The sequence below is a fragment of the Ixodes scapularis genome, unplaced genomic scaffold (genome assembly GCF_016920785.2).
Source record: "Ixodes scapularis isolate PalLabHiFi unplaced genomic scaffold, ASM1692078v2 PGA_scaffold4__175_contigs__length_147842914, whole genome shotgun sequence".
Lineage (NCBI taxonomy): Eukaryota > Metazoa > Arthropoda > Arachnida > Ixodida > Ixodidae > Ixodes > Ixodes scapularis.
Window position 1 is genome coordinate 102109611 of NW_024609879.1, and position 13688 is coordinate 102123298.

The following is a 13688-nucleotide window of genomic DNA, read 5'->3' on the forward strand; positions in this document are numbered from 1 at the left end:
AGGTGCGTACAAAACCTCGCGCGTGGATGTTTTGAATATTTACGTAATTAGGGTCTCTTATATTTGATGTGGCTTTTTCTATGTTATGCTCTGGTTCCGCTCTTTAGACGTGTCAGTACCTACTCTTGAAATAATATATACATCATAAAAACATATATACCGCGCATACATTGAATGGTTTTAGTGTTTATGCTGAATTTCCCTTGGTTCGCAACTCACACAGCGAGATGCTTTAACAAGCCGAAAGATAAAAAATCATCTGAATCTTTGAGCCGAAGTGAATATGTTTATACATCATCATTGAGTCGAACTGGCCCGCTTAATTCCAATGCAAGCTGTATAAGCCGAATCGGAAGTTACAGCTGAAATGAAACTTCATGTACCTCGAGGGGCTAAGCCCAATTGAGGCTTAGCACAAACTGAGGGTAGAGCCGAAGTGAAGCCGCAGTCAGGCTGCTCCATCATACAAAAGGTACGGCGTTTTCTCCGGATACCATGACAAAAAAATCTGCGGACACGGCTCAAGAATGTTCCAAGTATGTTTGCTTCATGCTATACGCTTCGGGGATGTCCGCAGACAGTTTTCTTTATGACCGCCATGAAAGGAAAAAAACACACCTCAGATAACGTCTGCAGACTTCGTTTGGCATAATCTATTAGCAGTATCACCGCCGCTTACCCCGACTCATTGCGCCAAGTTTTGCGTAAATTATTCACTGCTTTCCTTCCCCGCACGCCAGTTTTCCACTCCAAGCGGGTGGATTGTAAAAATCGGCACATAAAATGATGAGTTTGGATGTAAAAGCGTTGTAACTCACGCCAACAGTATTATACGTTTCGAAGAAAGAACGGCAGGCCATTCCGTCCAGACCGAAATAGGTCCAAATTTTCCTTTTTGTATGCCCGTTCCACTCGCAGCAGTCCACCGTGCAGGTAGAGGGCAGGAGGTTATACTCCTACAAAAAGCAGAGTCGCTACTGTTAATACAAACGGGACTCTCGCAATGTCAATTTCAATACGTATACTAGCGAGAATCTGTCAGAAAATATTCTTCCTGGTTTGAGTCACCAGACAGCATGAATAATGATAGTTGTATCGTGTGTACGTTTATACAGCCTTGAACTTAGTCTGCCTCAACGGGCGACTTGTCTCCCTGGTCATAAATGAAAAATCTAGCCAGTGCAGTAGACCTTCTAGCCTGGGGTCCTTAACGTGTATCACGCAGTAGTGATACACGACCGTACGCCAGTACGATGCTCATCCAGATCGAAACGGGCGGAGGTGGTGATTGAACCTAGGATATCTAGGTTCTGCAACGCGAGTTTGCGCTCTACGCGCTCAGGGCTGCGATGCGGTAATTCACTCAACCACCGATTCTAGTTTTAAAAAAATGAAGACACGGTAAAAAAAAAAAAAATGGGGGACACCCAATCCTCCAAATTAATCGGCACCTAAAGAGAATTCTTGGTCACTTGCTGTTGGGTGAAATGTATTACGTTGGCAGACAAGGTGCTCAACCCTCTGCTGCTTATAATGGCCAACACACGACGGACTGAATCCCGATTTTCGTCCCCAGACTGTGTATACCACCTGAGCATCATGTCACCGATTCCTGCGTTCCGCGCCTGGTCCGAGTAAGCGCGGACTGAAATAGCAGAAGGCTTTCGGAATCGGGTTGCACCTCAAAACAAGAGGCATCAACGTAAAGGTGAATACGCAATGTTGTTTCTCGACATGCTTCTCTTGCATGGGTGTATTTCCTATCTTGTAATGATCGGATCCACTTCTCAGATCGTGAGCACATGGAAACCGTTTTCAGGGAGCTTTGGTAGATAGTATTTGCACTTTGATAACGATACGCGTTAGCAATACGATGCATATGGAAAGGCTTAAGCTGAGTATCAGGTATCTTTATCAAAGTTAGCGGGACCATGTACTGATTCTGAAGTCACTAATATGATTACGCACCTGGAAAATAGCGCTAGCAGGGATTGTAACGGGATGCAAATTCACCAATTTAAAAATATTGTTAACGTAATTGCTTTGATTATCGTATATTTTCAACCTCTTTTTTGAAGCCTGTGTATTCCCCAAAGGAAACAAATCCAAAAGTATCTGTACTATAAAAAAGATGCAAAAATGAGATAGGTTATTATGGACCTGTTCTTCCATGTTTCCACGAAAGCTTTGGAAAAATATTTTATCATCGATTAGTAGACTTTTCGAACAAATGGAATGTCTTAACTTCACCAACGTTTTTTTTTTTTTTTTTTTTTTTTACGAATAATTTTTTTATTAAAACAGCCCTACCGAAAAGAAAAAGTTATTGTAAACATATTTAAAAGCAAGACGTTGGTCCTTGGGGTCTTTTTAGACTCTGCAAAGTCATTTGACAGCCTCAATCATAGAATCTTATATCTAAAAAAAAACTTAAAATTTTTTACATCCAAGGTCATACGTTGATGCTCTTAAAGTCGTACCTACAATATCTCCAATAAATGTGACCGTTAATGGTTACTCTTAATGCCTATCACATCAGGTGTTCCGCGAATGACATATTGGAACTCCTTTTATTTATTTTTTGGCAATATAATATATATGGCAATATTTTTGGCAATAATAATATAAATGATCAGGCGAAATTCGCTATCTACGCGGTTAATAAAAGCATATCTTTTTTTTTTTTTCCGAGGCTGGTTAAGGTGATATCAGCATATTGCTTTATTTTCGAGACTGTTTTTTTTTTCCCCTCCAAGACCGGCTAATATTAAAAAAACGAAACCTGCGATTTCTTATCAAAAAAAATAAGAATAAAGGAGTCGTTGTGAATTAAAAGGGTGCCTTCGGAAAAACAAGGGGGGGGGGGAGGAGGGGGGGGGGGGAGGGAAATCACTAGGCGGAGCGGAAGCTCGCGCTGCAGAACCCAGGGATCCTGGGTTCAATCCCCACCCCTGCCTGTTTCGATCTGGATGAGCATCGTACCGGCGTGCGGTGGTGTATCACAATTGCGTGTTGCACGCTATAGGCCCCAGGCTAGCGGTTGTACAGCACTCGATAAATGTCTCATCTTCAGCTGAGAGACAATTCGCCCGTTGATATAAGCAAGTTCAGGCTGTATAAACATGTTGACACCCCAATTTTTTTAAGCGCCAATTGCATTCCCTGCTTGCTAGCCGAACACAAACAAATACTAACATAGAGACGACTAGAACCTCGCGAGGCGATTGGCTAATCGGTCCCCGTTGCTACGACAATCTCCAATCCACCAATTCAAATCTTCGAAACTTCAAAAGGTCGTTCTAATCCAGTCGCACCAATATCGGCATGGAGCATCATCACACCGAAGGCGTTCCTCGCCAATATGAACGTCTTTGGCACTGTATGGAATCAACTTATCAATCATGCCCATCTCCAAGGATCTCTTACAATTATATTGTTCTTCTTGTGCATTTCAAAACGGTTTGAATGATTGATAGTTCATGTTTTATAAAAAAAAAAAAAAAAGTAAAGCCTGCACGAATCTCTGTAATCAATTGTCTCCTGACATCGGAGAGAGGAAGGGAAAAATTATTTTTTAATGCCTCCAAGCACCGACACCGCATCTGGTGGTGGTACGAAGATGTGCGCTTCTATAGCCAATGTGTGGATAGCAAAATTTCGGTATACAAGAAACGTACGTCTCTATAGACTTTGTTTTTTTGTTTTTTTTCTGTCTTTCTCAGTCACGTGGGTTTCGTATATGGTATGCGGGACGAAAAAATAATAAAACATTTCAACTTGAAATATGCGAGAAAATATGGGTGAGGCAAAACAAGAATCTGTGATAATCACGTATGGTTTTGTAGACAGCGTCCAGCGGCGTGGAGAGATCAAAACGATGCTTCACCGCCTACCAGAAGTGACGACAATCAAGATGACTGCGACCATGTGGAAAAGGCGTTAAAAGCTACCCTTCACCAACGAATTTGGATAGGCTTACCAAGAATTGAGAGGTCAAGAAGAGATTGTTCATTTCATTAGCTAAAGTTGCGGTTATATGGGGAGCTTGGCGCTACATTCCCACGATTCAGTTGCTTTAGTGCACAGTAAGCGCACACTATAATCCGTTCACCATTAAACATAGACTAGAGGCTCCGCCTTCAGCGCGAGCTTTCTGGCCTTGCTAACACAAGTGTGAACGCGCAGGCCCGCGAAACCAAAGCATCGCGGATGCCAGTGAGCTCGCGCAAAAGGCAGAGCTTCTAGTCTCAGCTTAATGGTTAACGGAGTCTACACCTTTTTCACAAGGGTGCAGCCCTCTTGAATGTCGTCCCTTCTGGTATGCGGTAAAGCATCATTTTGGTCTCTCCACGCCGCTAGAATGTGTTTACAAAAATGCGTGATTGTCATATATTCTTGTTTTGCCTCATCTATCATATCTCGGATATTCCAGGTTGAAAAGTATTAATATTTTTGTTTCGCATACCAGATGCGGAACCCACGTGACTGAGAACGACAGGAAACAAAAAACGACTACAGCTCGGATACCGGTTAATCCAAGCCACTTCGCTCGTAGCGCCCTCTCGGGCGCTCGAGCGAAGTGATTTGGATTAACAGTTTTTTTTGTTTGTTTGTTTTTTTTTTATAGAAAACGCGTTTCGTTTTAAACTCAAGCTCGCCTGGAACACCGGTCAAGATCAAAGAAACAATAAAACGCCGGACCACATTTTTTATACAACTTAGACGTCGGTAGTCACGCACATAAAGTCACCGCGATTTCACTTATCACAACGCCATGCGACATCAGGACGACGCCTTGACGTCAACGTCGTCATCGACGTACGTCGTCATCGACGTTGAGCGCAGACCGGGGTTCCGGTCTGCGCTCGAAAGTGACCCCCATAAGGCCGCTGCTATTGTACGCAAATTTAACCTGTTTAACCACTCGTCACGTGACCAACCCAAACACGTGACGTCACAGGAAAGATGGCAGCGCCCAGGCAGCAGCTGGCCTCAGCTGGGCCGGAGCTTGTCGGTTGCTTTGTTCGTTGTCGTTCGTCTCGGCGAGTTAATTTCAGACGCGGAAGCCGTTATATGAGACCGGTCGATAGCGACTGCAGAATTCAGCGTGATGTCTGATGTACGTATGGGGTGAAAATACGGAGGAACGGTATGCATTTCGCTAGTGACCGAAAGGGATATTGCCGTGAAAGAGACAATCGGCCCCACGTTGCTCGGGCCTCGGATTGAATAGGATACCGCTAGGATAAATTTTAAGGCGACGTTTCCGTGCTCTCGTTGACCATCGGAATCTTCGAGGTCTGCTGTGAAGCGTGTGCAATATTTTGGATACACAGTTTAGCGATGGACATTGCGTGAGTCGCGCTTGGCATTGTGCAATTGTGGTGCCGCTTCGTTCAAATGACCGAAGGCTCACTTTGGTTGTGCGGCGCACCGAAGAGCTGCCTTCAAGCTGGTAGTTCCTGTGCTGTGCTGCTTCCTAAACTGTTCTGGCGTAGACGTGCACTTTCACGGAGGAAAGGTGTGGCAGTTTGTATTGATTCCGCTGGTCTGTCACACGTTTCGTCGACACAAAAGTTTCATCACCACTCGTTACGCGTATTGCAAGCTGTATGGACATTTCATCGCGCGTGTTACCTACCCAGTCCACCCGTTCACGCCGCTTTGCGACGATAGTGTGCAGCGGCTCATTACCGGAAAAGGGGTCGCACATCCATTTCAGTTCAGCTCGTCCACGGCAGTCGCCAAACACCGGAAGGAGAGGATTTATTCGGATAGAATGCAGCTTCTTTAGTGGTTAGGATAGACTCTCTTCTGTCTGTTTTGTTATATTTTAACGGATGCTTTCTCCATTCCTATTTTCTATCCATATTTACTATTCTGGAAAGTTCCAGGCTAAACTAAGCTGTCATCGCATGTTCTGGTGGAGGTGCTGCGCACTTTACCTATAACCCTTCGCTCTGTGTGGACCCTAGCGGCTCCCCAGCCGAGTTGCCCGACAACAAGACACGGGTCGCGGATTATCCCGCGTCTTAAACCCCCGGCGAGCCGTAAGCCAAGGCTTATCCCAAGCCTGGCAGAAAAATCGCAAGACGAGCCAGTACCACAGGGACGAACTTCGGAAATGCACCACGAAGGACCCGACATCCAAGCCAGTCGCTGCTACCAGCAAGAACCACCGGAATACGGTCTTTTGCCAGAAAAACCGAAGCTGACTAAGCCAACAATGACAAACCTGTAGCAGGAAACCGCGTCTGCTCCCAACATCGTTTGCATGCCCGTCGCGCACGTCGCACTCCGATGCCTTTTCACGCAAGGTGTATGGAGACGTCGAGGGCTGGATTCAACAGGACCGTGTCGCCCGCCACAGTGGGTAGACGGACAACCAGCTCCTGTGGAGCCTATACTTCTCGTGAAAGAAACTGTCAGGCACTGGTTTGAGAACCACGAATCCTCCTTAACGTCCTGAGAAGCTTGCCAGATCGAGCTTAAGTGCACGTTCATCAGCCAACTTTGACGAGAGAGAGGCAAATTCCTGATTATGTCCAGGACACGGCCCCAACGATAGCGTCACCGCCTTCGTGGAGGGTGTTTTGCGCCTGATCGAGCACCTGCGCCAACCCTGATGCTACAGAAGACAAGAAGTTAAGAATCCCATGTCCCTCATGTGATAGACGACACCTTCGGCAGCCTTGTCCGCAGCCCCACGACAATAGTCGAAGGGTCCATATCACCGAGGCTTCTAACATTGAATGTAGACTGCAGGCCCGAGCCTGTTAATATCAACAACTCCCCAGCGTCTCGGCACTCGAGTCATCCAGCTAAAACTTGGACTCCAGCCTCCCAGGCATCCGCGACATCCTCCAGGACGTTGTCCGGGAGAAGATCAGGAAGCTACTTACTGCCATCAGTTGCCCGGCTTTTATTTTGATTGCCGAGTTTGTTTCGGAACAAGTTCGACAGGCATTTCAACTGAAGACTTCTTTGAGCGAAGCGGAATCTGACGAACCGAGGGCCAATTATGCCAGAAAGTCGCAATGACCGCCACCGGCTGCCCGTTACTGTTCAATGCCAATTCAACGAGACACCCCAACGCAGAAGCATTCCCGACATCGGGGAGAACCAGTGTAGGTCCGCGCTGAACAAAGCACACCGAGGAAAACGGAGGTGCTGCGAATGGTCAACCTAAAACCACATTGCTACCACTGCATGAGGCCGACTATGTCTACTGAAGATGCCCGTACCAATGAATGGGCCTGCAAGGGTTCGTGCCGAACGACCCTCGACCACGTCTCGACGAGCGTCAGCGAAATATTGAGGATTATCAATGGCGGCTTTTGTCCCTGGTGCCGACATTACCCCGAAGCTCCTGATCCCCTTCACCTCGACGGGAGGTGAGCACGACAAAGCAAGTGAGCGGCAATGCAACGACAGTTGATTTGGTGTCGTGTGTTGTCCAAGGACAATACCTAATAATTTTCTGACACTAATTATCTGTGTCCACGTCACGAAGCACACAATTTCCAACTTTGAGGGAGAGTGCCGCTGAGTGACTTGAAGAAATAGAATGGTTGGTTGTTCTCGAAAGTGGACTCCAAGCATCACCAGACTTTACTTTGCCACACGAGACTTACACAAGTTGCAGTGGTCGCGGGATGCTGAAAAAATTGCCATTACGAAATGGAAGTAAAATGGCTAGGATAGCAAACAAACATTATTGCCAGCTATCTGGTCAATGGTACAGCAAAAGGCGCAGCCACGTAAGCAATACATGCTCGAGCTTGCTTCATTGGTGCTGAAAACTATCAGGAAAATGTGCGGATTAGAAGCCAGCCCTGCAGCTTCATGTGCATCACGTGTCAGTGACTGCACATGACGTATGATTACAAGACGGCATCAACCGTTCAAAGTTGCCACTCGACCAAACTGAATTGCCAGGAGCGTCATCCGGCAACAAAGAGCACAGGTACTCAACGACTGAACACCTGACACAAGACTGTCGCAGAAAGAACTCGTTATAGAACCATTTGCAAAGAACCAATAATTACGTAATCATCTGGAAATAAACATATTTGATACACTAATGAAATAAACATATTTCCGCTCGTCTTTACATTTTCACAGTCTATATGCAAAGAATTGTGTTCACCACGCGTGCTGGACCTTTTGAGGACACTCGCATCTCTGACCCCTCCATATTAATTAATGGGACATACCAGACTGGCAGACCGGTTGCACTGGGCTGCACTCGTTCCACTATTCATGAACATGTGACGCATTCAAAAACCAACTCCAGTGATGTGAAAATGTCATTTATAAATTTATTCCCTCCAGGGGCCTTTGTAGGCATTGCAGAGAGGATGCTTAAAACTACATACATGATAATAACATTAAAACACTCTGCTGTAACTTGTTAATTGCAAAAACTAATAGACCTCTGAGCATCTCTGAGCATCTAGTTTAATAGTATGTGTTGATGCATTGTTATATAGCAGGACACTTCCTATAGGTATGACACAATAGACCCTTTGCAAAACCCCATCAAGCAACACAACTGTCACCTATTGTTTTTCGGCGTAAAGCACACGAATGGGCCCCAGTTCACGTCGAACGTTAATGCATAATTCAAGTTCAATAGGCGCTCAGCCGAGTTCACAGTGATGGCGGACATAACATTGCCGAACAAATGTCCAAAGTATGAAGACCTTGGGCAACTAGAGTAGTATCTACTGTAATTTGTCCCATCACAATTTGGGAAATGGCACAGGCTACAGTCTCGGCGAGCCAACTCAATATGCACGTTAGAGAGAGGCATATGACAACATATCATCAGAGTGCTCGTCTGCACTGATTTGTCACACACCTTCACTCCGTCTTTCTGATTGGCTCGAGGGGGCTGTGGCGGTTGCCCTTTTCCAAGTTACGGTAATGCGAAGCCCACACTTTTGAAAAAAAAGTCAATTGGAGAGACCGAAAGGGATGGTAGTCAACATTTTTCAACAAGACTGCTCTTCGGGCAAGGCATGAACACAAATTTCAATAATCTTGTCCAGGTAATTAGAATAAGGAAATAATTGACCGACTAATACAATGCGATCTTGATGAAAAAAAAGTATTGCTGCAATAAATCCTACGAAAGAAAAAAATGTGCAGTTTATCTATGCGTACACTAAAACGATGGTTCTTATAGCAAGTGGAATCGATTTGAAGCAGGTGCCTGCAACCATTTATTTATCCCCACAATCAATGAAACGTCATTTTCGCAGCTGAAAAAAAAAGCACTTCGCACTCACAAAAAAAGAGGAAAAAGCGATCGAATGTAGAGTCGTCGATTAGCACAATAGGTTAAAGATGGCGGGAGCTCCCTCGCCAAAAGTTTCTATGGTTATTCGGTGACGCAGGGCTGAAACAACTTCCCCTAGGCCCCAACGCGACGCGACGTATGCCTTTCGCTTCGATTTTCAGACGTTCAAACAAAGCTAGAAAAATGCGAATATTTTATGCTAGAAGTTATATCATAAAATTGTTGATAAGTCGAAAACGTAAAAATCGCAGGAGCTTCCTCGCTTAAACGTTGGCTGTGATTATGCAGTTACCTAGGGCTGAGTCGAATTCCCCTAGGCCCTATGTTCAACGCATACATTTCGCGTCGATTCTCAGGCATTCCAACGTTCAAACAAAGCTAAGAGAATGCGAAAATTTTATGCTGAAAGCACTCAAAGTTCTATATCGATCCTCGAACGCATCCGGAAATCCGAGCACCGGCACGGCGATGCGGCTGATGCTGTCTCACAGGCGTTGATATCCATATATCCAAAGCGACCTAGCGCAAAAAGGGTATAAAGTCTCATTCCTTCAAGTTTTCACATCATACCTACATCAACGAGCACGAAAAAGCCCGAAGTCGTCGGAAAGCAGCTGCCCATCACGGCTACCGCGCACCGAAGAAATTCGCATCCGCCAGCCCTGGGCGCTGCCATCCTACCGATGACGTCACGGCTGTTGTGGGGTCACGTGACGAGTGGTCACTTTTGCGTACAACATGGCGGCAACCGGGGGGGGGGGTGCCACTTTTGAACTTCCGGTTTATCACTCTAAGCCCCTCTACCTCGTTGGTCACACGACATGAAGACTCCTTTCTGACGTCATATTGCATTGACAACGACGACGATGTCAACGTTGACGTTGATGACGACAACGACAACGTCATGGGACGTCTAGATGACGGAGTCCTTGTCAATGCGACGTCATTAGGACGATTGGTGTTAGTTCGTCGACGTCGTTGTCGACATGACACAACTCGACGTCACGAAGACGTCCTGACAACTTTAAGACGTCGACGTTGACGTCATCGTCGACGACGTTACACGACATCAAGACTTCATCGTGACTGCGCGTCGACGTTGATGCTGGCGAAGGCGACGTTACACGCCGTCAAGGCTTCGTCTTGACGTTGACGTTACCGATGACGTGAGGACGGCGTTAACGTGACGTCATAGTGATGTTTGACGTTGTGCGGGGCGTCGACGTCAACGTCGGCATCGACGACCAAGTCCACGTCGTCCTCGACGCGGCGCGCGACGTCATGACCCCGTTGCAACGGCGACTTAGTGTCGTGTTACAGCGTCGTCCTCAACGCGACGCGATGTCATGACCGCGTTACAAGGGCGACTTGATGTCGCGTAACGGCGTTGTCCTCAACGGGATGTCACGACTGCGTTACAACTGCGACGGACGACGCGACGGGATTTCACGACGGCCTTACGACAGCATCTTGGCGTCGCGTAACGTCGTAGTCGACGATGACGTCGTGGCGTCGTCGTAACGTTACGTCGTCGTGTCGTGGTGCTTTGACGTTACCTCTGACGTCAAAATCATAAAAATACAATATAGCCCCTAAGGGCTATATTGCCAATAGGACCTTTGCCTTGTGTCGTGCCTCTATCGCACGCTGCGAAGTTGGCGCTTCCATTCGTTTTGGCTTTGTTTCACCTGATCGCTTTCCACACTTTGAGGTCCAACTGAAAGCATGAGCGAAGCCTGTAGCTCGTCCCGCTCGTACTTTCTAGTACGCTCTAGCTCTGAGCAGCAGGTCCTGGCTCGAAACACGTGGAGCGAAAGCTTGCGCTGCAGAATCCAGGGATCCTGGGTACAATCCACACACCCACCCGCTTCGATATGGATGAGCATCGCACCTGCGTGCGATCGTGTATCACTACTGCGTGGTGCACGTTAAAGACCCCAGGCTAGCGGTTGTACCTCCCTGGCTAAATTGCTCATCTACAGCTGAGACACCAGACGTCCATTGGACTGACTAACTTGCGGCTGCATAAACGTACACGTAGCACAGTTACGTTTACCATGCACTCAATAATTTAAATGCTCTACGTTGACCGTGTTAGTATATCAACGATGTGGAAGCACTTACCGGATGACAATAACTCAAACTCTTGTTGCGTGATGAGCAGAATTCATTCGGCGACAAGGCTTCACCCATGTATGTTCTGTTTCCGTGGACCGGTGACCACTTGTTTTTACGGTTGAGGCAAGTGGAGTCCATGCTGCACGAAGTCGAGATATAATGTTCCAAACAAAAGTCCTGTTTCTGGTGACAGGTGTGTAGTACATTTGTGTACGCGACGTTGAGGGTTTCTGACAGCTTCACTCGTTAGTGTGTTGGACACCCGTCACCTTGGATTATATGTTTGGATTTTGCTGTTCTCATCGTGAGGGCCGATTGTACCCTCCCGAAGCTCGAGGCTACGGACGTTTGCCCTCTTCCTGCCGGCTTCTATTGTACAATCGCCGCGATGTTTCAGCCGATAAAACTAAAGTTCTTACGATTTGCGTTCTACAGAGCGGTTTCACGTTCGCACTTGTATGCAACGTGGGCTGTGTGTGATGTTTTAATAAACGTGTGGATAATTTAAAACATATTACTTGTGTCCGGTGTTTCCCCCTTTTACGCTGTAGAAGGTAATTTTAGCAAATTTTCAGCCTACTGCGTGCCAACTAAACTTGTTTTAAGCTTTTTTAAAGGCATGAGACGTCGGGAAAACTTTATCCCGCTGTTCAACACTACATGTAGTTCCGCCTTGTCTTTCACTCATATTTGTAGTGTGGAAGCACCAGATTTATTATTGACTGGGCGTGCTCGAGTGTTTCATATTGAATCCGAAGCTTGGTTTGCGTTCTACAGAACGGTTTCAAGTTCGCGTTGTGTGCGGGGCAAGCTTTGCGAGATGCAATAATAAATAAGTGAATAATTTAAAACATATTACTTGTGTTTGTTTTTCCTGCTCCCATTTTACGTTTTATACGGTAATTTGAGCGACTTTTTATTCTACCACTTGCAAAGAAAAATTGTTTTTAGCGTTTTCGTTGGCATTCAAAGACGTATCGCACCTGTATTTTACCCTAAATGCAGTGCCGACATGTCATTTGGTTGCATTTCTAGTGTCAAAGCGAAAATAGATAAATATATTTGCGTTGCGTACCCGGGTTTTTCTCTGTCGAATTTTGTCTTTCGACTGCGACGATGGATTAACCCTAATCCATCGCCGGAGCCGAAGGGCCGGATTCCATCTGGACCCCTGGAAGCAAGTTAACCCGGATTGAAAATGCCTGATCGACACTGGATCAAAAAGTGGGCAAGAAGAAACCTCCAGTCCGCAAACAAAACAATCAGTCAGATTCAACCTGACATTATTTGTTCAGGCCCAAATTTAGATCAGGACTGGATCCGACATTTTTCATTTTGGATTCGACGTTATGCGCAATATTTTATACAACTACCGTTTTTGCAGAGTTTCCTTGATCAACTTTCTTGAACAATTGGAAAATGCGTAGGGCGTGTAAATTTCTCCGGTTCCCATAAAATACCCGCCGTCTTCGGGACATCCAGAAGCTTCAGCTTTTCCGTCATACTCCGCACCTAACCTGCGAGACGAGGACACGCTTGAGTTCGTTTGCAGCTTTAGCCATCCGCCACAAATAGGCATAATATAAAAACGGTCCATCAAGAAATTTGCTAACCGCCAACTCACTTCTGCTCCGTCACGAAAATAAGAACAAACACAAAACTTCAAAAATAATTACTCGCTCTTTGCTTTACTCAGCAATTTATCCAATTACTGTTGCTGTCATGTAAACTTTGCCCTCATACTGCTTTTAACAACGAAACTCTCTCTCTTTTAGTGATTTGCGCATGTTTGCATATACCGGGCGTTTCTGCAAAGAGATTTAAAGATCCCTAATAATAGGTTTTTTAGAAAAAATTAACTCTCAAGGGAACAAATTGCCAGTCATGGCGGACGTCCGGCATTGCAAAACAAAACATACTAATTGGCAAAACAATAATGTAAAATTAACTAATCAACTTTTTTATTAGCGCAAATAAACACCTGGTTCCAACTACGAACTTGCTGAGCGTTATGACGACCTGAAGCACGGGTGAAGCACAGGGGCGAGCTCAAGTTATCGTGTGCAGCAGGCGCAAGGCCAACGATGCGAAAACGCGAATAAGAATATAATTCCTGTTTTTTTCACATATACGTTAGGCTTTGGTCTGAGTTGAGATCACAGAAACGTGAAGATACCCATTCACAGGACGGCGCTAACGTTTTCTTACGTTACGTTATGAGCAGGGTTCCGTGTTCTTTGTAAATATCAATAAACAACCGATAGAT

At 45.8% G+C, this 13688-nt stretch overlaps 1 protein-coding gene across 1 annotated transcript in view; it reads right to left on the reverse strand.

The window, feature by feature from the left end:
- Nucleotides 1-713: 713 nt before the first annotated feature.
- Nucleotides 714-13688, reverse strand: part of LOC115315308 (venom metalloproteinase antarease-like TtrivMP_A) — a 79190-nt gene continuing 66215 nt past the window's right edge. The window contains exons 12-14 of the mRNA XM_042293272.1: nucleotides 12796-12939; nucleotides 11429-11561; nucleotides 714-956 (exon numbers count right to left, since the gene is read on the reverse strand). Of these exons, the coding sequence (XP_042149206.1) occupies nucleotides 714-956; nucleotides 11429-11561; nucleotides 12796-12939 (520 nt within the window). The remainder of the gene's footprint in view (nucleotides 957-11428; nucleotides 11562-12795; nucleotides 12940-13688) is intronic.